Source organism: Phallusia mammillata, chromosome 7 (genome assembly GCF_965637545.1).
Source record: "Phallusia mammillata chromosome 7, kaPhaMamm4.hap1.1, whole genome shotgun sequence".
Taxonomy (NCBI): domain Eukaryota; kingdom Metazoa; phylum Chordata; class Ascidiacea; order Phlebobranchia; family Ascidiidae; genus Phallusia; species Phallusia mammillata.
In genome coordinates, this window is record NC_137258.1 from 15,019,373 (window position 1) to 15,046,305 (window position 26,933).

At 37.5% G+C, this 26,933-nt stretch overlaps 1 protein-coding gene across 9 annotated transcripts in view; it reads right to left on the bottom strand.

The window, feature by feature from the left end:
* LOC145239715 (ATP-dependent RNA helicase TDRD9-like) overlaps window positions 1-20,349 on the bottom strand; it is a 72,492-nt gene extending 52,143 nt beyond the window's left edge. For 5 of the 9 annotated variants that reach the window (XM_080103110.1, XM_080103108.1, XM_080103112.1 and 2 more), the window contains exons 1-4: window positions 17,816-20,348; window positions 17,239-17,436; window positions 10,910-10,956; window positions 10,316-10,425 (exon numbers count right to left, since the gene is read on the bottom strand). In XM_080103110.1, the coding sequence (XP_079959236.1) occupies window positions 10,316-10,425; window positions 10,910-10,956; window positions 17,239-17,405 (324 nt within the window). In that variant the 5' untranslated portion in view covers window positions 17,406-17,436; window positions 17,816-20,348. Of the gene's footprint in view, window positions 1-10,315; window positions 10,426-10,909; window positions 10,957-17,238; window positions 17,437-17,815 lie in introns of all 9 variants that reach the window. The other 4 variants (XM_080103107.1, XM_080103103.1, XM_080103104.1 and 1 more) reach the window with 3 other exon arrangements.
* Window positions 20,350-26,933: the final 6,584 nt, after the last annotated feature.

The following is a 26,933-nucleotide window of genomic DNA, read 5'->3' on the forward strand; positions in this document are numbered from 1 at the left end:
CAGGTGCTGGAGGATATTGAGAAGAAAACATTATGACCAAATGTTAAAAGTTTGAGAATCACTGAATTAGTTAAAGCCATCAACAACTTGATAAGTATTAAAATAAATGTTATCAAGAACTGCTCATTTATACTTCCCCAAAGCTAAAACAAGTTACTGTGATGCACATCTATGGCTACAGAGATGATGTTGCTCTCTTTTATAGCATAAAACACAAAAAACTACTCTCAACCACTGTACAAAATATCAATACCCTGAAAGTCATGGTATCGTGCAATTTGCAGTACTTGCTTCGAGACAAAAAACAACTCTGCAACACATCACATACATTGTAGACACTGTGTTTAAAGCAACAAGTTTAACTTAAATGAATACTACATAATTTCACATTGTTCACTAGGTTCTGAGTAGCGAGAGGTCTGTACCTAGCATGGATAAGTGTAAAATTGTCCATGTCAATTGGATTTATGTTTGTTTAAAATACCTTGTTTCCTTCCCAACAGATGATGCGGCAAAAAAGTGACATTAAACTAGAAGGGTGGCTTGGCACACTTCGCCATTGCACATATACTATAACCTATTTTAAAATGTTAATATATAGTCAAATGGGGTAAAAAAAAACAATACCCACACAGCTAAACCAAAAATTTTTTTTAAATGCTTTCTTTTTCATAGGATGTATTCATTCTCTGCCTAAAAAATAAGCCATAAATTATTCTCAGATTTTGTTTCTAGGCAATGTTCTGCAGGTAGAAACAACAGTAGTAAAATTCGTATGTTAAAAAGTCTTCAACAACCTTTAGAAACTTTCCTGCAGATTTTTTATTACAAGTCTGGTGTCAATGACTTTTGTTCTGTGTTGTGTCATAACTATGACCTATTAAACAAAAAAGACTCCACTTGGCTAGCTTCTAATTTTTTTCAGATATCTTGTTGTTCGTTTTTACCCCAAACGGTTCTATAGGAATGGGGTAATAAAAAACTAGAAGGGTGGCTTGAAACAACTAAGGTTATAAAAGACGATGGCTAATATGGGACCCAATACAAAATAAGCATAGGAAATATATTAATGTTTTAAAATAGGTTATAGCAGTGGTTCCCGACCGGGGAGGGATTTTAGGAGTTCAGGGGAGGAATTTCATAAAAACTGTAAAAAAATTAACTTTGAAGCGTTACAGAATATTTTTGTTTTTGCATTATTATGTCCATTATAATTTGGGCCAGTTCACATCTGGAGCCAGTTGTAAAGGATTCTGAAATAGACATCCCTAATTATAAGGTCTATTTTAAATTGCTATAATTTTTCATGTTATATTTGTTTTTCGTCTTATGGGGAGGAATAAATAGTTTGAAAATGGGCAAAGGGAGTAATGTATCAAAAAAGGAACCACTGGGTTATAGTGTAAATGCAACAACAAATTGTGCTAAGCCACCCTTCTGGTTGTTTTCCAACTTTGACAACAAAAAACAATCATTGGTTATGTCGTTAGGCAGCAATTAGAAGCATGGTATTATGTGTTGATATCGCAAAAAAACAGTGAAGTATATCTTAAAAAGTTTTGGGTCATTTTTTAGCCCCAGATAAACATTGAAAGTTAGTGAGCAAATATTGCGAAATCAGCACAAAATCCAATTTAATTCAGACATGTTGTATTTCAAAAGAAAGAAGAGTTAAATAGTGGCAAAATAAAGTAAAACATAACAATCGACATATACATATATATATAAATATATATAGCAAATTTTACAAGCTGTCCAAATTTTGTTTAATTTACCCATTTTAGGGGCCAGTGGGTTAAATTGTGGGTTAATGTAATCTATAAACCAGGGGTGGGCAACCTGCGGCCCGCATGCGGCCCTTTATTAAAGGTTGTGCGGCCCGCAGACAGGCTTGGATTTCAAAAGTACTGGCAAACGAGTCCAATTATAACATATTTTGAAACTGAGAAATGCGCCTGATGCTAGTTTCTGCGATCTGGCAAAATGTGGCTAGAATCAAAAACGAATTATACTTGTAGTTAAGCATATTTGGTAAGAAACAAAGCAAAATCACTTTGTGTTATACATGTGCGGCCCGCGATCCAATTTTGACATTTATAATTGGCCCTACAGTAACAAAGGTTGCCCACCCCTGCTATAAACTGTCAAAATTCATCCAAATCGATTAAACATATCATAGCAAAAGAGGGTAGACAAACAAACTGCACAACTGTGAAAAGTTACTCATAGCCATAGGTGTCGATTTTTTAATTATTTGCAAAATTTTAGGGGAGACCTTTCCATGTTTTGGAAACATCCATCAGCCGTTCAAACCCACAATCTTAGGAACACAATGCAGTTGCGTTAACTGCTCCGTTGTCCTGGCGAGCGCACGATCTAAGTTATGACCCTTATTCGCTTAAACCAGGGGTCACTAAACGTTTTACACTGCGGGCCGGATAACTTTAATAACGATTTGCGCGAGCCGCATAGTTATAACATGTTCTAGCGCCGTCTTTCCATACTTAGCCCGCGATGCGATTTTCATAGGTGGGCCAAAATTTGGTCTTTCTACAATCCCATTTAAAATCTGGTGATCCGACTGTTAAATTGTATAGTTAGCATCAACTAACGAGCAATGCTCGTATATTACGTCACAAGTTACAAAAGAATGCAATTGTTCGCGCACAATTAACACTTGTAGTCTCGTCTGTGACGTAACAAATTGGTTGTAGTCTATTTTGGGCGTTGTAATTCTATGAATCCAAAAAAATGTGGGCCGTAGTTTGGTGACCCCTGGGTTAAACAAACGAAACAAAGTTTGCAGATATAGCAAACTTCCGCACAGACAGATAGTGAAGTTGCCACAGGAATTAAGTAAACATTGTTCAAGATGTTCATTTACATTGTATGTGACGATTTTTAAACAACTCAACATTAAACTGGCAACGTCTTATTCGAGGGTTGCTTGCGTTTTGGCTGCAAAAATGCCTATAATATTTGTTTGACTAGTCATTCCTGCAGTTAACATAAAGCAAATATAAGATACTTGAACAACCAGCCAGTACTGGGAATAAAACAATCACATAACAAAACCACGAGACACTTGCGTTTGTCATTGATTGTGACCTTCAATCTTACAAACAGCCGGTTTCAACTACTTTACGGTATAGACGTGTATGTGGTCTTTCTGGCAATACTTTATTTCAAACAAAAACAGGGGAGACAATACATATGTTGTCACCCCTGTTTTTTCAGGAGGGGAGACATGTCACCCCGGTCACCCCTAAATCGACGCCTATGCTCATAGCGATACTATTTACTGGTTTTTATTGTCTTCAGTAGTAGTTACTATGTTGTAGGCATGTTGAGGTAACCTGGTTTCTCTGGTGGTAGAGGACTGACATACAGGCACCTAAAAAAAGTTGGAACATTGGGTGGTCAATCCCTATTCCTATCCCTATTGCCTATTAATCAATCCCTATTACTATCCCTATTATGCTTCTACCGTCTTTTTCCGTGCACAATGCACAAAATTTAATTAATTTATTGTCCTAAAATCTGGGGTGCATATTATGCATGGGTACAACAATTTTTTAAGAAAATCTCCTTCGAAAAAAAACTTGAAATCACACCTTTCTTCTTGTTTGTTGTCAATCGCGCATCACATTTAGCCATCCTGCCCAACACACTTAGTCAGTAAAATTCATAACTGACGACACATCGTTTGATGCGATGGTGCAATCCTTGATGGTGTGTTATAGTCAAATATTGTTTGTTTTTTAATTTCCATCGCAGACCGGATATCATATGGAGGCCACCATTACAGTACTAGTTTAAAAATCGACACCTAGATGGCGCTAGATATTCGAACTCGGTGGCGGAAATTTGGATCCGATGCGCAGAACGGATGCGCAAGACATGTCAGCTATATAAAGAGCGAGAGTTCAGTTCTCTACCTATTAGTTTCAATTCACACGCTCCATACAAACACAATGCTCTCGTATCAGACGCTTGCTCGATCACCTGCTCGTATGCTGTCACAATGTACCCTACACAAATCCGAAACATTTCTTCGCTATCGAGTTTGCTAGCGCATGGCGCAGTGATACTGACCGACAGAATAACATCCGGTTGTTCCCAAACATGTTCTTTTTTCTGAAATAATTTTACGTTTACGGACTTAAGTAAGAGTCAAAATTTGTGTGTGTATTATACATGGGTACAGGCTTTTTTCCAACATCGACATGCCATTTTTAGGGTGCGTATTATGCACGGGGGCAGGTTTTTTTTTAAGGTTTGGGTGACCGCTAAGTAGTTTTAAGAGGCCGCAAGTGTTTCATGTAAATACCAAAAAATAGCCATATTTGCTCAAACGAATTATATAAAATAATTTTGGGAAACCGCTGGAGAAATTTGGGGGACCGTTTACACCATAGGAATACGGGCAACTTTATGCCTATATTTGCTATGGACAGCAAGAAACCGGGAAAAAGATCCGCCAGCTTACCAATATTTTGTTCGCTAATGTATTGAGATTATATTTTTCTGCATGTGTGTGTGCACGCCTATATCTCGGCCATGGCAGATAAATTAGCCAGTGATATACAACTAAGTACAACACTGTACTTAAGTACTCATACTCGGTATCGAAGGTATATACATGTGGTACTCATACTCGGTATTGGTACTCGCTTCAAATCCATCACTAGCTTCTACAGTACTCATCACTAGCTTCTAGTCCCATCACTAGCTTCTACAGTACAAAAGTTTAATTTCGCAATATTTGCTCACTACCTTTCAATGTTTATCTGGGGCTAAAAAATGACCCAAAACTTTTTAAGATATACTTCACTGTTTTTTGCGATATCAACACACAATACCATGCTTCTAATTGCTGCCTAACGACATAACCAATGATTGTTTTTTGTTGTCAAAGTTGGAAAACAACCAGAAGGGTGGCTTAGCACAATTTGTTGTCGCATTTACACTATAACCCAGTGGTTCCTTTTTTGATACATTACTCCCTTTGCCCATTTTCAAACTATTTATTCCTCCCCATAAGACGAAAAACAAATAAAACATGAAAAACTATAGCAATTTAAAATAGACCTTATAATTAGGGATGTCTATTTCAGAATCCTTTACAACTGGCTCCAGATGTGAACCGGCCCAAATTATAATGGACATAATAATGCAAAAACAAAAATATTCTGTAACGCTTCAAAGTTAATTTTTTTTACAGTTTTTATGAAATTCCTCCCCTGAACTCCTAAAATCCCTCCCCGGTCGGGAACCACTGCTATAACCTATTTTAAAACATTAATATATTTCCTATGCTTATTTTGTATTGGGTCCCATATTAGCCATCGTCTTTTATAACCTTAGTTGTTTCTGCGGGCAGAAACACACATGCAAAGTTGAAAATAATGCATTTCAAGAGATAACCATGAGAAAGTCGGGTGTTGTAAGGTAAAACGCAGTGATCGGGACTGGGCTTAAATAATAATACTATGTAGAGTACAAACTATATAAATTTAGATTCACCCCAGATATTGTGCGAAGTATGTCCTATTTAACATTCTTTTTCAAAGAAAAGAAGGAGTAAATAGTGGCATAATGGGGTAAAACAAAAAATGGACACCTATGAATAGCAAATTCAAGCTGTCCAATTTTCATTTAATTTGAACATTGTTAAAAGGGTCACCAATTTTAGGAATTAGTTGGTTAAGTTGTGGTGCTACAGGGAAAAACATAACATTTGAGGACTTAGTATGTTCAAGAAACTTTGCAAATTTCATATAATTAGGACGTAGTTTATTTATTTTAGGGGGCTAGTTGAGTAAATGTTGGGGCTACAAGGTAAAACACATCGATCAAAACCTACAAATAGCATAGTCCACATGCTACCTAAATTTTAACCAATCCCGACACTGTTTAATAAACTCACCCATTTTAGGGGGCTAGTGGGGTCCGACACACAAACTAAAAAAATATAAAACCTCAATGACTCAATCAATAGTACTGCAAAATTTCAGCCCAATCTGCCAATGTTTAAAATTTTGACCACTAGAGGTGTTTTTAGCAACAACCAGTGGTGCAACTAGCGGAAAATTGAGAGGGCAGGCAAGGAACTACCAATACGACTTTCCCAAAAACGATTGTTTTGCTAAGTGCGTATCATAGATTGGTCGAATGGTCCGACATGCTTTTCCACTAATAATCTAAAAAAGAACTGGGATTCGTCCTTGGATTGTACGGCCTCTAATGCCGTGAAAAAATAACACTTGTAAATCACAAAGTCCATTGTGATAGTATATTGACGTTTTAAACTAAGACATTGTTTCGTAACAAATAAACTCAATCAACTGGGTGTTTACACGTTAATCTTTCAATCTATCTACTAGTGCTGTACCATACTATGTGCAAGTTTCTCGTAATCATTCCTTGTTCATATTTACGTCAGAGGCATCAAGTTGGAGTGGAAGCCAAGTAAATTTGTTATTAATGTCTTGTCCATCTAAGAAGATGAGGAAAACAACGTCTTTTTTTCAAAAGTCTGTTTCGGATAGCGGATCAGGAACTGACATGTAAATTACAAACAAGTTGTTAAACGATTTTTGGCTGAAGCTCCACGCCGATAAACATTTTATTTTTGTGTGTTTACATGTAAATACGTTTTCAAGTTCCAACAAAGATCGTTGTTGCGATTATTTAGGTTGTTGCATAAATACGTCGCAGAAACTTCGTTTTCATCATCGCAATACATGCCGACGAAGCGATTTACTGCTGTACCGGCGCCTTGTCCTGTCATTCGAAAGTTATTTTTAGCTTTGATGCGAACGAACGTGTTTTCGGCGCTGTACGAGAGTAGTTATACGCAATAACGCCGATAAAAAAAGGGACCTGGCATGCCGACGAACCTGCCCCCCTAGTTGCACCCATGGCAACAACTGTTAATGTTTCTGACGTCATAGGGCTGTTAACAAGCCCCTAGCTGCCATGGCGCAAAAACGTCAACCAAACAACCCACAAACATGAGTAACACCGGACTGGTTGCCCTTGTCACACTATTGCGCCACAGAAATCTTTCGTTTGTGGTGTCCAGTAACATACAAATACGTTTTACACTTTGGGCGCTTGTGGGGTAAATGTTAGGGCTACAGGGTTGAACACAACAATCGACACCTATAAATGGCATACTCTACAATCTATCCAAATTTTAGCCAATTCTGACACTGTTTACAAACTCATCCATTTTAGGGGGATAGTGGGGTAAATACTAGGGTTTTCTGGACAAACAAAGTGGGATGCACATCTGCATAACTATATCTACCATCTGTATAAGTTTCAGCCACATCCATCAAACGTTTGATGGCAAAACGAGTCGGACAAACTTTGGGGAAAAAATATCCATTTTAGGGGGCTAGTGGGGTAAATACTGGGGTTATCAACAAAAACAAAGTGGGATGCACATCTACATAACTATATCTACCATCTGTGTAAATTTCACCCAAATCCATCAAACATTCGATGGAAAAACAAGTCGAACAAACTTTGGGAAGAAAATAACACATTTTAGGGGGCTAGTGGGGTAAATACTGGGGTTATCAACAAAAACAAAATGGGATGCACATCTACATAACTATATCTACCATCTGTGTAAATTTAATCCAAAGACATCAAACATTTGATGGAAAAACGAGTCGGACAAACTTTGGGAAGAAAAAAAAACAAACAATTTGAGTAAAATCAATGTGTCCCCAGGAAAGGGGAAAGGGGACCCATAATTATATACTAGAAAGGTGGCTTTCTAATATGCTTCCATAAAATATATTATATATCCTATTTACCAATTTACGATACACATAATTTGATCTACACATATGATTGTTTTTGCAAAGCAAAAACGAATGGGTCCCCACACTCGTGTTTGCGTGGATTTGGGGTAAACAAACTTTCCGTTTCAGTCAGTACTTTTTGCAATTTTGCTATTAAATGACAAACTCTTTTTTGCGTCTGGGTGAAAACAAAGCGCAAAACAAAAATGAGGTTGTCCGCAATTTCATGGTATTATTTTCGTCAGAGTGTTGCATTGTGTCAATGTATGTTACAAGTTGATCGCCACAGGATGTGTCTAGCACCGATTCGACATAAAATGCAAAATGTTAATATATGGCGGCACAACACAAAACAAAAAAGTTAAACTATCATGAACAGACTGAGTTAAAAAATGTATTTAACGCACAAGTATAAACTAATTCTGACCAACGAAAAGCCTACAATTGTACTGTAAAGCAAGCTTGTTTATTACCCGCTGTGCATTAAGCTGTAAATCAGTGAATCACTTCCCTGGGACCACAGCGATATAGCGTCAAACTCCATCAGAAGATTTAGTAACGTTTTAACATATATTTGAGGCTGTACGGATAACCACTAAACAACAAACGAGTAACCCACTGTTCAACATTTCAGTACATTAGGGCTTGTATTTCTGACCTAAAACTAACTGATTATGTCATGGTTAAAGGGGTGAATCCAACAAAAAGTCAGAGAATTATATATATATACCTTACATTGCACCAACCAACAAAGAATGTCTCCTAAATTTTGAAAGTCCTAGATTATGTCTTTTAGTCATTAAAGCCGATTTAAAAAATTACATTTGGGGGCCTGTTGGTGAACCGCTGGGTCGTTTGGGGTCAAACTTCTGGAGGATCAAGTTTGGATTGATAACTAACATCACTGCAAATTTGAATAACTTTGAAGCACTCTATGTGGACCAAACCAGCGTTAAAAAAAAGAAAAAAAAAGAAAAAAAAAAAAAAATACGAAAAAGAAAAGACAGAAAAAAGAAAAAAATACGGACAAAAACAATTAACAACTAGAAGGGTGGCTTTCTGATATACTTCCATTTTATATATTCTATACGATATTTACCAATTTACTATACACATCATTTAATCTACACATATGATTGTTTTTGCAAACAAAAACTAATGGGTCTCCACACGCGTGTTTGTGCACTTTTACGGTAAACAAATGTTGCGGCGATTTTTGGATACTTAAAGAAATTTTTTTAGAAAGCATTAACCCAACAATAAAAAAAAAATTCGTATTCTTTTTGCACTATTATTGTCATATAATTACAAAAACATCAAAAAAGAACGAAACAAATACTTTCAATTTAATGTCTGGCTTTGACCCAGATATTGTCGTCCAAGGTCGGGTTTAAAACACAATTTTTTCTAGAAAGCTGTAACAGTTCTGTTACACACACTTTAAATTAAAAAACAACTATACCGTTTAGCCTAATTTATATGCCTTGAGTATTGATTCCTAAATTGATTGTCAAAAAAACGCTATGTTACGATGAAAGAAAGTTCTGAACTGTGTTAGTAATACCTACTAGTTGACCTTAAGTAACCCGTGGTCATGCGGTGGTCATGCGGCGGACAACCTGACAACGAGCATTTAAAAAACATTTATCTTGCAAAAAAGTCAAGTTTATTTTTTCATCTTTTTTTTACTAACAAAGATTTGCTTGACATATACGAAACCGAAGCACGCATATTAGGTTTAACCATGTCATAGGTGTGAAACCTTTGCCAAAACTGAAAATGTGAGTGATAACTTAATAAAACGAAATAGCATTGCTGTGCAAAAACAGCTGATTTCTAATCACCGAAACGATGTCTTGTAAAACGTCTGTCCGACGTCAAGCTATCGTGAACCAGTGAGTTACTCTCTTGGGACTTCTCCCTACAGTGTCTTTCTTGACCAAACGAGCGTTAGACACATTTACGTTTCGCCAAAGTCGAAAGGTATAGATTGGGTTTTGGTCTTGTACTTTCGGTCTGGGCCTGCTTACAATTTTGGACGAAGCGCTCGTTTTGAACCAGAAAACTAAATAGGCAATGGGATAATTTAGTAGCAGTTTGACGTGTGAATAACATATTCAGTCTCGTGCGGTCTAGTGTATCTGTGTGGGAAATTTTCCAAACAGATTTAATGACGTCATTAGGGAAATTCTCAAAATGAACTGTTGGACCCCCTCCTTTAAAAAAATCTGGATACGCCCCTGACTGACTGCCAAAAGTTTGTCACAAAGAAGAGCCTAGCCAGTTTGGCAAACGATCAAGATAGTTGGATTGTTACTTTTATAATAGCTTTTAACAAAAAGAAACCAAATTTTAATTTAGCTCATATTTGCAACTTAAAAATTACCAATGTGTCTTTCTGCAGGTAGCAAAAAAGTATTACATTGGCACCAAGTACAAAAACATTTGTTTTAATATACTAATATTATATCACTCTCATATTTTTACAAAATAACCTCTAAACATCCATTATCTTCATCTTTCATTTTTTCCATCAGGGGTGGTGGCATTGATTCAGCATCAAGTTGGAACATGTCTCCACCAATACTTGTAGCTGATACCATGTCTATAAACAAATGGATTTTAACCACGGAAATATAATTACCCCAAAACAAAAGACATTGTTTTGCGCAGTGTAGGTAAAACCCTAATTGCCCTATTGCTTCTGCAAGCAGATACAAACAAGTCTATGCTATTAAAAAAATGAAATTATGATTTAAAAAAATAACCACACAGCTGATTTTTTCCTTTCAATCTTGTTACCACTGGTAAATACGGTGCATGCAAGATCACAGCCTATAGATATTTTTGCAAACTGAGGCACATTTAAAAGGCTGGCTTTTTGCCACTGTACATACACTATGACCTATTTTGAAATGTTAATAGATTTCCTATATCGTGATCACACCGCAAACTGTGGAGTGCCGTTGGATGGCTACGCAAGCAATCTCTCCAGCTGTCTGCAGCTTACCATCTATCTTGTTTTAGGAAAAACATGTGATGAAATGCATCAAAATTGCCACTTTAACAGTAAATGAAATAATACATACCACATATACTCTCCTCATTATCTTCATACATTGGGTGATTAAATTTTCTGAAAACAAATATTTAAAAGATAGTTACATACACAGGTATTTAAACTTAGCTAGAAACTAATCTACAACACTGAAAGTTTTTAGACTAAGAATAGCAATATGTAAGTTTAACTCAGCGGTACAAAAATGCTTTCAGAGTTTGGTAGTGCGCTGAAATTTTTAATAGCACATATTTTTTACCTTTACCTACATCATGACTTGGGCCTAATGATGTACATGTCTTTTTCCACTTAATGCATGTACATCATGACTTGGGCCTAATGATGTACATGTCTTTTTCCACTTAATGCATGCCAGAGTCAATGTCCTAAAGTTTTTAACAAAAGACGACTGGGGTGTATGTTTGGTTTTGATGCAGTACATTCTGCAAAAACCCTTTCACAACACAAACTGTCCAAATTTCGTCCAATTTCGACATTGTTTACCAATTTCACCAATTTTGAGGTTTAATGGGGTAAATGGTGGGCCTAATCAGCGCCTATGGGCTTCTTTGTGACATCAAACACACGATTGATGGACAAGACGAATGTTTTGTAATAAATGGTTACCTCAGGTGATATAAAGCAACAAATGCTTAACGAAACATTTTTTGAACCTTGCTAAACCGATGATAAACATAACAACAACTTGTTCCAAAATATTATTTCAAACATTTCGCATTATTTTATTTTGACCAACATTGCATTCTAGGGAAAGTTTGTTGTGCTTTGAGATCTTGTGGTTGCCAGCATTAGTGATGCAACATAAATGTGACATCATACTCTTCATTCGCCTCCTTGCATTTTTGTAAAACTCTGGCCTATGGGTGTGCCTACAGTGTAAAACACATAATTCAACACCTCAAAATGGGTACATTGTTTAAAAGTTTACCCATTTTAGGGGGCTAGTGGGGTGACTGATGGGGTTCCACACCCAAATAATGACTAAACCACAGTGACCCAAACTACCGTCCTGTAAAATTTTATTCAAATCAGCTAATGTTTCAAACAATTATCACTAAAGGTGTTTTAAAAAGCATTTCTTAACCACAAGGCTGTTAACACCTTTTGCAACCATACGTATCGATTCACTAGGTGGTTTCTGGGGGTGGCAGCCAATTTAAAATAGCTGATTCCCTGCCACCCCACAAATTTCCTGACACCTTATTTATAGTCAAATTGGGTAAACAAAAATGGCTGAAGTTGGGGTAAAAAATCAATACCCTCACAGGTAAACCAAACAATTTTTTTAATACTTTCTTTTTTATGGGATGTATTCATTCTGTGCCTAAACAATAAGCCATAAACCAGGGGGCGGCAACCCCTGGCATGCGTGCCAAGGTTGGCACATGAGGTGGTTTTTCATGGCATGCCAACCGATTTGCCTGTTTATATTGCAGTAACAGTTTAACTTGTTACACTGCTAGTTTATAGTTTTTGTCATGCAATTGTTTAAAAATTCAGCCTTTCATGAACAAAACACTCTGCTTGCTCTTTATTATTGATATCTGCTGGCACGAACCACTATTATTTTGAAAAACGTTGGCACGCAAGGTCATTAATACACGGAAACAACAAATAAATTGGCATGCGTCGCCTGAAAGGTTGCAGACCCCTGCCATAAACCATTCTCAGATTTCGTTTCTAGGCAATGTTGTGCACATTGAAACAACAGTAGTTAGTTTACAAACAGTTTGCTAACTGCTATAAGTTTTGTTGGAAAAATTTTGAAAATAAAGAAATTGATGTGGCTTGTGTTTTTTTGGCTTATTCATTGTAACAAAGTTATTAATGTAATTACTGTCTTATCTTTGACTTTAAGATGGTTCATTAAGTTCATATATTTGAATTAAAGTTCCAACTGCCACTTAATTTTTTTTTAAATGGTCCTAATGTCCACTTGTTTGTTTTTTTACCCTGACATTGTTTTTTTTGTACCTTTTTTGGGGTTAAAAAACAACAACAGTTTTTGTCAAATATTGTTTTTGTTTTTTAGTAAAATCAAAAACTTCACATAACTATAAAAGTAGTCCCATCAGCTTTGTTGGGAAGAAAAACTGACCTTTTGTTGCCTAAAATAAAAGTTTGGCAACAAAGTTTCAAAAAAATGTTTTTTTCACCCCACTTGACCATATATTCTTACATTCCAGATATGCATTTCTTTCATTGTTCTTTCTAACGGTTGGTATTTGCAACATTCTTTTAGTTTTCAATAATGCATGGGAAAGCCTATTTTCCGCTACTCTTCAAGTTTGCTACGCCGGAGTAGGTCTGAACAAAACTTATAATGCAACATGTTGGTTTTAATAGGCTAATGTATTCTGGATGTTAATCAGCAGTTTGTCATACTATTGTTACGTACAGTAATCCCAGGGGCGTATCCAGAAATTTTGAAAGGGGGGGGGGACGAGCACTTTAACCCGAAGGTACAAGACTGTAACCTAATCCAACTTTCGACTTTGGCGGTTTCTCTATAATTTTCACGACAGCTTTGTAGTTTCCTGAATTTGCCGCTGTTATCTAGCTTACTCAGCAAAACTGCAGCTGCAAGATAAGCATGACTGTCAGGTAGTCAAAATCGTTGCTTAAAAAAACGGGGAAAAATTTCTAAAGAACTGAACGCCTTTCTGAAGCGATAATGCTACTGTTAAGTTGCGCAATGTCATGAATGCACTAAAGTTGGTGACTGTAGAAAGCATAAATTCGATTAACATCGATCTAATGTTTGTGACCAACTATTACGTATTTGGCGGGTCGAAACAAAACAACATTAAACGTTTTCAACCATTTTTTAAACTGTAAAAACTGAAATCCCCATTTGTTGCCTTTGCAAAATTAGTTTAAAGTTCTTTGTTCAAGTATTACAAGCCACTTTTATGTTACATGTCTTATGTTACTTTATAAACTACACGATTTCATTACAGATAAATAACACTGCCCAGCATAACATGATAAACTTTTCCGCCAGTAACCACTGCCCACTGCCATAGGCGTCGATTTAGGGGTGACCGGGGTGACATGTCTCCCCTCTTGAAAAAACAGGGGTGACAACATATGTATTGTCTCCTCTGTCTTTGTTTGAAATAAAGTATTGCCAGACCACATACACGTCTATACCGTAAAGTAGTTGAAACCGGCTGTTTGTAAGATTGAAGGTCACAATCAATGACAAACGCAAGTGTCTCGTGGTTTGTTACGCAACGTAACAATGGTTGCAGTAACAATCGGCATTGTTATGTGATTGTTTTATTCCCAGCACTGGCTGGTTGTTCAAGTATCTTATATTTGCTTTATGTTAACTGCAGGAATGACTAGTCAAACAAATATTATAGGCATTTTTGCAGCCAAAACGCAAGCAACCCTCGAATAAGACGTTGCCAGTTTAATGTTGAGTTGTTTAAAAATCGTCACATACAATGTAAATGAACATCTTGAACAATGTTTACTTAATTCCTGTGGCAACTTCACTATCTGTCTGTGCGGAAGTTTGCTATATCTGCAAACTTTGTTTCGTTTGTTTAACCCAGGGGTCACCAAACTACGGCCCACATTTTTTTGGATTCATAGGATTACAACGCCCAAAATAGACCACAACCAATTTGTTACGTCACAGACGAGACTACAAGTGTTAATTGTGCGCGAACAATTGCATTCTTTTGTAACTTGTGACTTAATATACGAGCATTGCTCGTTAGTTGATGCTAACTATACAATTTAACAGTCGGATCACCAGATTTTAAATGGGATTGTAGAAAGACCATATTTTGGCCCACCTATGAAAATCGCATCGCGGGCTAAGTATGGAAAGACGACGCTAGAACATGTTAACTATGCGGCTCGCGCGAATCGTTATTAAAGTTATCCGGCCCGCAGTGTAAAACGTTTAGTGACCCCTGGTTTAAGCGAATAAGGGTCATAACTTAGATCGTGCGCTCGCCAGGACAACGGAGCAGTTAACGCAACTGCATTGTGTTCCTAAGATTGTGGGTTTGAACGGCTGATGGATGTTTCCAAAACATGGAAAGGTCTCCCCTAAAATTTTGAAAATAATTAAAAAATCGACGCCTATGCCCACTGCGGCCATTACATCTCTAGGCAAATTTGCGAGTAACATACGTGTTTATGTGCTAGCGATATAGGCAATAAACAGAAGGGTGGCTGAAGCGTTAAATACATTCCCTATGCCTATTTTATTTTGGTTCCCATGTCATCCATTTGTCTTTTATAACCTCAGTTGTTTCCGCAAGCAGAAACTTGTGGGTTCCCACACATGCAAAGTTGTAAATAATGTATTTCAAGAGATAACCATGATAAAGTTTGGTGTTTCAAAGTCAAAGTAAGTGATTGATATTCTGCATATGCAGACAATAGGCTAAACACAACAATCAGCTCCTATTAACAGAAAATTGTACAAGCTGTCCAAATTTCATTCAATTTAGACATTGTATGAAAAACTCTAGTGGGGTAAATGTTGGGGCTACAGGGTTAAAGGTCTAGTGGGGTAAATGTTGGGGGGTGGGCAAACTTTTCAGCGCAAGGGCCGCATTCAAAAGTTCCTAATCTTATGGGGCCGCATAGTATTTCACCAACGGCCGCTAATTGCTTGCTTGTTTTAGTTTCAAAATAAATAAATACCGTATTTTACGGACCATAAGGCGCAGTTTAAATCCTTTTTTTTCCTCAAAAATTGATCGTGCGCCTTATAAGCCGGTGCGCCTAATGTATGAATCAAGTAGTGCTTAATTGCCTAGGCTACACTCAAAACCAGTACCGATACTATTATTATATAAATAAACCACCGTCTTACACAATAAACAACGGTAAAGGCAACTAGCAACTGTGATATTCAGAGCTTTATGAGCTTTATACGGGACTTTAATGAGCTTTATACGGTAACCCATACTCCTTAAAATACATTGCGTTCTATAGTCCGGTGCGCCTTATGTATGAACAAAATACTAATCAGAGCAATTTATTGACAGTGCGCCTTATAATCGGGTGCGCTTTATGGTCCGTAAAATACGGTAATATATAAATAGAATTTAGTATTTTTAAATTTAGTATTTCGCATAGTATTTTCAAATAGAATTTGGTTTATATCATATAATACCATTTAAAGACCCTAAAAATTCTCAGATTAATAATTTCTAACTTGGTGCATAAGTTTAGCTAAATGAAGCTAACTGTTTATGACGTCATAATCTGTATTCTGACGATTGCGGTGCCTGTTTTTCACATTGTTTGCACACAATAAGCGGATAAAAAGCCTGACGCATATAGTTACTAGGCTGGTAATATTTTTTCCAGTCTCACGAAATCTGTTTTTGGCAGTTTAAAAATCAAAATATTTGGCGAAATAGTTTGTTATGGCACGGTTGCCACTGTACGTATGTTTTTAATATACATGGTCACGGCCGCACAAACTCGTCTCCGCAGCCGCAGGTTGTACACGCCTGATCCCAAAATATTAACATGGCATATTTTCAGCTATGTGCAAATATGTTTGTTGTCACTTGATTGGACAAACGTTGGTTGAAACGCTACAATTGTAATTGTTTCAAAATAAACAAGTATTTAAACAAGCATTTAAACAAGCATTTAAACAAACTGATCAAAAGTGACCAAAGTTTTCACGTCCACAGTGCAAAGTGGGCTGTACTTGAAAACGTGAATCGCTTTTACTTTTATTTACTTTTATCGAACGAAGAAATTGTGTCAAGTGACAGTTTGTATAATAATGGGGCAGACACAACAGGCTAAAGCACGTAAAAAGTATCTGTGTTTAGTTCCTAAGTATGGTACGGGTACAGATACTGCACATGGTATAGGTATGGGCTAGTCGCATCCCAGGTATTTTTATAATTTTTTAAAACTCGATGCCTGTGCTTATAATACCATTCAACGTTGCACAGTAACTTTCTCTTTAAAATTTACTAACATTTGGCAGGCCGCATGAACTCCTTTGCTGGGCCGCATGCAGCCCGCGGGCTGTAGTTTGCCCACCCCTGGGCTACAGGGTTAAACACAACAATTAACACCTATAAATGGCACACTTTACATTTACAAGCTGCCCCAATTTCATTCAATTCAGACTGTTTAAAAAATTCACGATAGGGCCTCAAACAAATGCACAAATTGAAAAGTTCAGCAAGCGATCAAAGTTTTCTGGCTACAGGCTGATCCAACCATGTTTTTGGCAAAACAACATTGGTAGTTCATTGCCTAATCCTTACATGCTTCCTAGTTGCCCAATTGCTTCAGCAGTGTTAAGCAAAAAATCTGTATTTTATAACTGCATTTTACCTGATTTCCTGCTGCTGGTCCTTATTTGGGTGAGGATTGTAGCATTTTCCTTTGTATGTTACACAAGCAACTGGACTTTGAATGGAATCAGCCGATCTTGCTAGAGAAAACCACGAATTTATATCATCATTTGTCAGTTCTGGATTCAATTGATGATAATGAGCCATCTTTTGAACAATACAATCCTATAGATATTCCCTAAAGCATTAAAAACAAAAATGAACATATTTTTTTCTGATTGTCAATTTTCACATAACAAATTGCCATGACAATGACACTGGTTGCAAAATGCTAACTGCCCTAAATTAATGAGTAATTGAACTAATTTTGCATTGAAACATTTTTGAAGGTAATATTAACTTAACTGAGCAGTATTTCAAACACCTATTTGGCTTGTAAAATGCAATCTTATTGCGTTTATTGTTACCAATCAACATGTACGCAAATCTGTTAAATAAGAAGAAAACTAGTTGCTTCGCATAAAGCTTGAATCAACTGGACGAAAAAAAATCAACGAAATAGCAGCCATACCAAAAATCGCGAAAGGCATTTTTATGCCATGACAGTTACAGCTTACCACGTGCAGGGCGGGAAAACTGAAAGCTTAAATAAAACTCCCCCGCACTGCAACATAAAGAAACTGTTATAATTTTGTAAAATTGTTTTGTTGGAGCGTTGATCATTTCAGGGGTCATTTAATGCGCACAGTGAAATAAAGACCAACTAATTTAAGGCAAAAGTAGATGCAAACAGAACATGTTTACTTTCATGTTTACGGAGATTGGTGGAGCAATGATTTTAAAAGTGGAGTGCCATTGAGGCATAGATACCATATTTACTCGATTGTAATTTATACGGATACAATTTCTACACTTCAACTTTTTACCTTATTTGGGGGTTCAAAATGCATCTACAGATTGTACGTCTTTTTACGTTCCAACATTTCAGGGTACCAGAGAATACAAAGGAGAGACTGAACACTGTATTTGTCGATGAGTAACGGATCGAACTAAAATTTTGTACATAAGTTTGAATTAATTATTCTGATTTTTAGGTATTTTAATCTGATACATATCAAACTTCAGTTGTTTTAAAAAAATAAAAATGTTCTCCGTAAAATAACAAAGGTGTAGGGGCTTTAGGTCCTGATGACGTCGTACTTATTACTACAGAAGTATCTTTCGCTGTAGATGTTTATACTTTAAGTCCCTGGCTATCTGAGCTACTGCTTGTCTGGGCTTAGTCCAACAAGGAAGATGGCGTTTTAACCTTGATGTTAGTTTATTGCGTTAAGAGAGTTATACGTTCTGTTTTAAGTGAGAGAGAGATGTTAGCGTCTCTCGTAGAGAGAGAGCTTGTCTCTTATTCTGATATCGTTACAACACACGTGAATATATATAGTGAAAAAGGTGGCGATGACGTAACTGTACAGATGGTAAAAGGTGTTAAACAGCGACAAATGACAATCGAGGTCGAGCACTGATAAGGTGACGCTGACGAAATACAACGTTCATGCAATCACAGTAACTCGTATGATATTTGCGCTTATTTGTTCTGTAATACACGGTACACCACACAGGCCACCCCGCCGAAAAGTGCTTTTCTGGAGAGCGAGTCTTTCATGTGGTGGCATGCAGGTAGAGGTGTATACAAAGAAATTAGTTTTGACATCTGGCTTGTGTTAGAAATTCGAATGTGTAAGAAACTTAACAAGACATAGTACTTGGCAGGGTTGGCTAACGTACACGGTTTGGTGCGGGCAAAGTGAAAATGCACATGTGTAATTCTGGGGCAGTGCCTCCAACATGTGTTGTGTCGCTTTGTCGGGTGGTATAAAGTAAAGTAATGCCTGGCGACTAACAGCATTACTGCGAGAGCGTGCTCGTAGTGAAATGTGCTCAAAACGAGCTAGCATCGGCGCTCAGTGAACGCTGGCGCGACTATGGCGCTTTGTATAAACAGTGCCCTATGCGTTTAGCTTAAACACCAGAATTACCGCTAATACGAAGCATTCCCTCTGCATTTTTCCTTAGCATGTTTTAGCTAAATAAAATTCGTTTATCGTATAGAATTACATTGCCATGTCAAGTCTAAAATCAATTTTGTACAGTACCAACCTATGGTAGTCACTATAGGGAAGGTCGTATAACAATACTGACGAAGTCATTAGAGGTTTGGACATAACACAGGATTAGGCGTTTCGACGTAGTCATTAAAGAGTTTTCTAACATAACACAAAGTTAGGCGTAGCTTAGTAATAAAACATGCACCAAAAATAAAACTTAACTTGTAGTGTTTTTAACAAGCAACATCGTCAACGACGTTGTGGACCATTTTGCTTTGTCGTCTTCTTTTTTCTTGCTCTTCTTTGTCATGGCGACTTTTGTGCTTCAGATAATTGCGGCTTCTCGATTGTTCCTCCGTTAGGTATCAACGAGTACGTATTGCCCTCAGGATGTTGGCTGATAGACATGTCCGGGTAAACCATCTTGATTGCGGACGGTTGACCGATGGTTGAATTAAACCAACTGGCAAAATCGTCTTGAAGACTGTTGGTTTGAAATTGCCAAGGAACTGTAAATGGACAGCTGAGAGCTTCGTAGTTGAGTAGTTGACCGTCAAGATCACGTCGGGTTCGCCAATTTCTGCAGGGGATTTGCCGTCGCGGTTGTTCGAACAAAAACGCAGAACGTGCGTGGTTGTTACTACAGAGATATCTTTCGCTGTAGATGTTTATACTCTAAGTCCTTGCCTGTCTGAGCTACTGCTTGTCTGGGCTTAGTCCGATAAGGAAGACGGCGTTTAACCTTAAACTTAGTTTATTGAGATGAGAGATTAAACGATATTATGTGTGAGAGAGATGTTAGCGTCTCTCTGATAGAGAGAGAGCTTGTCTCTTATTCTGATATCGTTACAACACACGTGAATATATATAGTGAAAAAGGTGGCGATGACGTAACTGTACAGATGGTAAAAGGTGTTAAACAGCGACAAATGACAATCGAGGTCGAGCACTGATAAGGTGACGCTGACGAAATACAACGTTCATGCAATCACAGTAACTCGTATGATATTTGCACTTATTTGTTCTGTAATACACGGTACACCACAAAGATATTAAGATCGGTTCCGCTTGAACGCGTCCAGTAAGATTTCAACATTTACAGGAAAATGTGGTGTTGTCGTCTGTTTTTCGTGTTTACGTGAAGCGTGGGCTTTTAAATCGGATTTTAATGGTTATTAAACAAACTAGAATACTTTTTAAAAGATACAAAGGTAAAACACCCATCCGGCCAATGGAGATACAGGCCCAAAGTAGTGGAAAGCGAGATTTCTGATATGACCACATGTGTTTTGTCAAAAAAGGCTATAGATTAGTTTTAAGTTGTGCTGCAGGTTTTTGTTGACAGCTCTCTCCTATACTAATAATGTATTAACTGAAATTCACTACTTCCAAACGATTTATTTTTCCTAATATTGTTAAACTGAACTTAAAAGGGCTGTGGTAAAACTCAGTGGCGTAGCAGCCATTTGGCGGTTCTGGCTCTGCGCCAGGGGCGGCAGGCTGCAAGGGGGCGGAAAAATGACTTAAAGGGACACTTCTGGATAAAAGTCAATATTTAAAAAAAAACGTTTTTTTGTTCTTATAAAAATGAAAACTTTATCAGGATTCTGAATCTGTAAGACTTTGTTCATAATTCAAATTGTTTATTTGTCAAAACTCACTTCAAAGTGAGGCACCTAAGACCTTCAGGGGCACCCCCAGTTGTAAAGCACACATAACATGGTTGTCTCTTACAAACACAAGTCCCTTGAGGAAAAAAAAACTCAAACAGCTAGATTCAACCATTTCCAACCAGTTTTCGCTGGAGCGAGAAACTTAGTGAACCAGTAGTCTAACTGCTCATTAACAGATACTTTTGACTCTATTACTATAGCATAGCTTACCAATACTGTTGTGAATAACTGCAAAAATAAAATGTCAAAAAAGTAAAAGATCTGCACTTAGAGGAGTTCCATCTTGGAAAAGAGAAAGAGCTGATGACAGTGATGTTACTCCTACATGCAGTGCTGTATCCCCAAGTACTAGTACTAGCCTTAGTACCACAAGGGTCCATTTTGAGGAAAATGTCCTCACAAAACCACAAGCCAAACTGCAGAAGAAATCTACTGGTACGGTACAACTCGTTGCAAGATGAAACTGTTATGATGCCAGTTGTAATGTCAAAAGGATACCGCTTGATAGATTTCGAGTGCACGAATTGAAACTATATACCTTTCAATAAAATGTGTTTATAGCAGTTTAAATACACAGGAATGATGTTTAAACAATTAATGTACGCACGTATACCCTTTATTGTGACTGACATAATAACCCATAATGTTTCGCGACCCCAAAAATAATATATTACGCGACCCCAATTGGGGTCGCGACCCACAGTTTGAGAAGCCCTGCTCTAGAGCAGGGGTCGCCAACCTCTACCACCCATTCAAACCAGTTTCACATAGTAAATAAAACACTAGGAGCCACAAAGTCGTAATGAAATAGGAAATGAAAAGCAACTTCATAAGCGTTTTTTTTACGACATTAAACTTTTTGTTGTTAGCTAGTTTCTAATTACATATTTTGGGCACATTGGTAAACCAGCCTTATCAGCAGTGAAAGCAAATTAATCTCCCCATGCGGCGTTAAATGTTCTGTTTTCTTCAGACGCTAATTTTTATTTCTTTGTTTGATACCTTTGTTTCATAACAATTTCAAACAGGTATTGTTGCGCGGGCACACACACTGCAAACCAAAACAGTATTTAACAACTTGCGCGCCGCCAGTTTACTTCTCTTAGTTTCATGATAAGCGCGCGGTTGTGGCTAATTACTAGAAGCGGTTACGCTTCATTTTCGACTTTTGTGTCAGTCATAATCGTCACAGATTTTGAAATCAAATGTTTCAAACATCTGGTAATTTCAAAACCTGAGCCGCATCAGAGGGATCAAAGAGCCGCGGGTTGGCGACCCCTGCTCTAGAGCAGGGGTCCGCATATACTTTTTGGCGCGACCCTAAAAAAATTGCTCTAAATTATCGCGACCCAAGCATTTTGTTAGCATGTAAGTTTGTGGAAAATACTAAGCAACTAAATATCAATATTAAGACTGCTATAATGCTATTGTCATTTGCTGTTTTCACAGTAGGTAAACGAACGTATTTATTATTTCAAATGAGAACTGTGGGCTCTGTGTTGAGAACACAGCTAATCACAAAACGCATGCTTGCTTAGGTGCGCTTAACTTTTTGCATTGTTACATAGACTGTATGACACAGTTACGTAGTCATACGTAACAATGCAATAATGATTAAAAGGTTGAAAAAAGCCGAAATTCATTAATACTGTAGAATATTCATGGGAAATTTAAAATATTTCGCGACCCAGACTGGAAGGTCTCGCGACCCAAATTTGGGTCGCGAGCCACTATTTGCGGACCCCTGCTCTAGAGGAAACACGAGGTGACGCTCATAGTATTCTAGAAGCGATTCAGAATTTTTCTTTCTTTTCCTTCTTATGTTTTTGGAAAGTAATTCTGCGAGAATCTCATGGTACTCAAACTTACTTGCTGTTAGCGCAATGCTCTAACAAGATGAAAGCGTTTGTCAACTTTTTAGTGGAAGAACGAGATAATCTGGTTAAAGATTCTGTGGATGCAGCGATAAAAAAATGCACAGAGCTAGAGATTCCAGTTGAAGATCGGAGAGTTCGCAGAAAAAAGAGAATGCCTGGCGAACACGCAGAAGATGCTGGTTCCTAAGGCAATGCATGTTTCAAGCTTTGGACAGATTTAAACTTAAAGCTGAAACTAGGTTTACCGGCATACACCACTTGAATGATATGTTTGGATTTTTGAATCCTCACGCGCTGCTGCAAAGCGAAAGTCACAATGGATTCACCAACGCTTTTGAAAGCACTCATGACGACGAGGTGGACTTTTTGGAGTCAGCTGTGGAAATTGACAGATTTAAGAGGCTGGTGCGAAGCAGTGAAACCACGTTTGATCGTAATGCAACAGCGTTTGATGTTTGACAGTGGTTAGCTAAATCACACCTACTTTATTCGACACCATATTTATGCTTGTGTCTGAAACTTTATCTTGGTGTTTCAATTGCGAGTTGTGAAAGGAGTTTCTCAAAGCTCAAAATGATAAAGTCGTATTTATAAATACGTATACGTTCTACCATGAATGACGATCGGCTATCAGCTCTATCGATTCTTTTTATAGAAAGAGACTACGTTCAAAAACTTCATTTCGAAGATATTATCGCTGATTTGCTTCGGCGAAAGCTCGAAAAGTTCAATTTTGAGGCGGATATTGATCTTTTATTTTTGGCCCTAACGCTGAGACAGTGAGGCTTCTTTCTCGAGCAATAAAGAACTTCTGAGACGCGGCACATTATTTGTAATTATTTTTATTGAAAAGATTGCTTGAACATGAAACTATTTCAAAATTTGCTGCAGTCTACTTAGGGCGGCATTTTCAACGAAAGCCAGGGGCGGCAGCATATGCTCCTACGCCACTGGTAAAACTTTTCTTTTGAAACTAATGTTGTGGTAATTTTTTTCTAGGATCGTGTAACTTTAAGCTGCAGACAGTGCACACTATTTCGACCAATAAGGTATTATCAGTGCAGCTGCTAACGAGAGATCGGCCGCATTGGCTAGTGTAGCCATTCAACGGCACTCCAGTTTGTTGGGAGTGTAGCCATGCCTGCCTCGATGGCGACTTGTTAAAGGCGGCTACAGTGTAAACTATAATGTTCATTGCAAATTGTTTGGTGAGTCTGATCTTTGTATCTCAATAACAGCTGCTGATTAACAGCCACACAGGGTGTCTCTTCTTTCCTTGTATTCTTGAGTAAACGTTTCAAAGGCGAACGATTAAATCAGCTTCCACATCCCCCAAAGGGAGAAAAATAGAAGAAAATAGACCAATAGAAGACTTAAAAATAGACTACTAGAAGACTAAAAATAGTCTAAGAATAGACCGGCGACAAAGTCGAAAACAAGCTATTTAAAGAAATGCGAAAACTTGCTTCTACAGTAAACCTTTTTTCCTTGGGACACTATATACGGATCTGTTCATATGTTTAATGGTGAAAATAACGGCCCAAATAGACGTAAAAAGCGACATGCTTTATTGTTCAAACGTTTCGGCAAATGCTCATGCCATCATCAGTGATATGAAGGCCACATCAATTGCACCGAATTATATACACTTTTTTCCTTTAAGTTATAGAATTTTTTTTTTATTTTTATTGAATTATATACGTATAAGACACAAAATGGAAAGACGGAAAATAAAAATAGCACCAATCAAAAAAGCGACAAGATGGGCTAAAGGCCCGCCCACTTTACCTTAAAGGTCGCAAGTCTATTGTTCTTCAATGCACTTACATATTCTGAGGTTTTAACCGACTTAAACAATGAAATAAACAAGTACAGCGTGGGCAAAGTTCCTCCATACTTACAACGGTGTATGACAAACCGCGCACTTAACAGTAAACAATTTAACAAATCATCATCAAGGAGAGTTCCAAAAATAAGAGTTACAGGGTTAATTCGCAAGGGAATTAAAAGTTTTGCTGAAATCCAAGACGTTACGTCTTCCCAGTAACTTTTAACATGTTCACAAGATAAAATAAGTGCGATACAGTTTCGGGGCCCTTTAGACAGAAAACGCATTGGTCAGAATCAGTTTTTCCAAAGGAGTGGAGTGCTTCGTTTGTTGCAATGGCACGCAGGTTTAGCTTTATTTGAAAGGAACGCAATTTGGTTTCGAATGTAGAGTGATAAACTTTTGAATACAAACCGTTACATATTGCTTTATTTTGTTGTAGAGCGCCTTTGGTGTTTTATATTCCTGAAACATTTCTAGGCATTCATTAATTAAGTTTAAACTGTTTTTGGAAAGGTCATCAGTATGGTCCCATTCGTGAGGGAGGGCGGCAACCATTTTAATGAAAATTTTAAAGTCGGTGTTATTCGGGGTAAATTTATATTTATCTGCCAATTGGTCGTACTTATAATATTCTCCCTCAGAATTAAGTAAATCGGAATAATCAAGTATTCCTGCATTTATAAGAGACTTTAAATAAAATGTTTTTGACCTAAGTCTGACAGATTTTGAAACCCACAGTGCTCTACTGTGCGATTTGGGTGAATGAGCTACATGAGTAATACTTCTGATGTCTGTAATTATCTTCCTTACCGTTTGTAAGGGGATAATTTGTGCACATTGTTTCGAGGAAGTTGGTAAGTTGCCTCGAACCCATGACTAGCTAGTTCCATTAAGGACAACGCATTTTTTTCTAAATGTTTCCATGGGGCTTCGTATTCGACGTCAAGAAGTTTTAAAACCCATTTAAGATTTAAGGACAAAATGTAGGCCTCGACGTCCAACATATTTGCACCTCCATTATCAACGTTTGCGATAAGAGTGTTACGTTTTATTCTTTCCCACCTCGAGCCCCATACAAACTGGAATAATTTTGTTTTTAGTTTTCGTAAAAATATATTCGGAAGGGTTATTGGCAAAACACTAATTTTGTAAATTAGCGTCGGAATTACAAGGCTTTTCAAAATGCATATGCGTCCCAAAAGAGTTAACCCGCGAGACGACCATATGTTTAAAATTGCGCTGATTTTACCAATCATGTTACCAAAATTTAGAGAAAACAATTGTTTCCTATCTTTAATCGGGATTTCGACACCCAGATATCGAAACGACGCATGTGGCCAAGCTAATCCTTTATCAGCGTATGGTTTTTCTTCGGATAGTCGCTTTGGACCTATAAAAAATGCAAGGGATTTTCCCATGTTAAGTTTACATCCGGACATTTCCCCAAACATATCAAGTACACGAAATACCCGATCAAAGTCAGTTTGGTCGCCTCTGAGGAAAATTAAAGTGTCATCCGCAAGCAGAGACACTTTAAATTCCTTATTTTTCAGTTTTATCCCTTGAAAGGTATCTTGGCGCAGGGCCTCAGCCAGACATTCGATGCATATTAAAAATAATGTTGGTGATAATGGGTCACCTTGTCTCACGCCTCGTTCGATTCGAAAAGCCTTCGATAAAAAATTGTTGTTAGTTATTCTGCATGTGGGTCGGGAGTAGCAACATTTGATCCATCTTTTTAGTTTGTTACCAAACCCAAACGCATTTAGTGCAGAAGCAATGTAATCCCAACTAATTGTGTCAAACGCTTTGTAAATGTCGAGGCTAAGTACCGCCCCTGGAACTTCATAAAAATCGCAGGAATCTATAATGTCAAACAAGACGCGAAGGTTATCGCCGATGTACCTACCCTTCATAAAGCCGTTTTGATCTGGCTTAATCAAGTGCTTTATATGTTTTCTGATTCTATTGTTTATCACTTTAGACATAATTTTGTAGTCAGTGTTTAATAACGAAATGGGTCGATAATTAGTCGTTAATAAGGGGTCTTTGTGAGGTTTAGGTATAAGGGTCAAAACCCCTGGAGCCTGACTCTGGCTAAAATGACCAATTTCCTCAGTATAGTCCCAAGCTTCACAAAATATAGATGTAATATCTGGCCAGAAGCATTGATAAAACTCGGCCGGTAATCCGTCGAGGCCGGGTGATTTATTTTTAGGCATTGTGTTAATGGCAAACTTAATCTCATC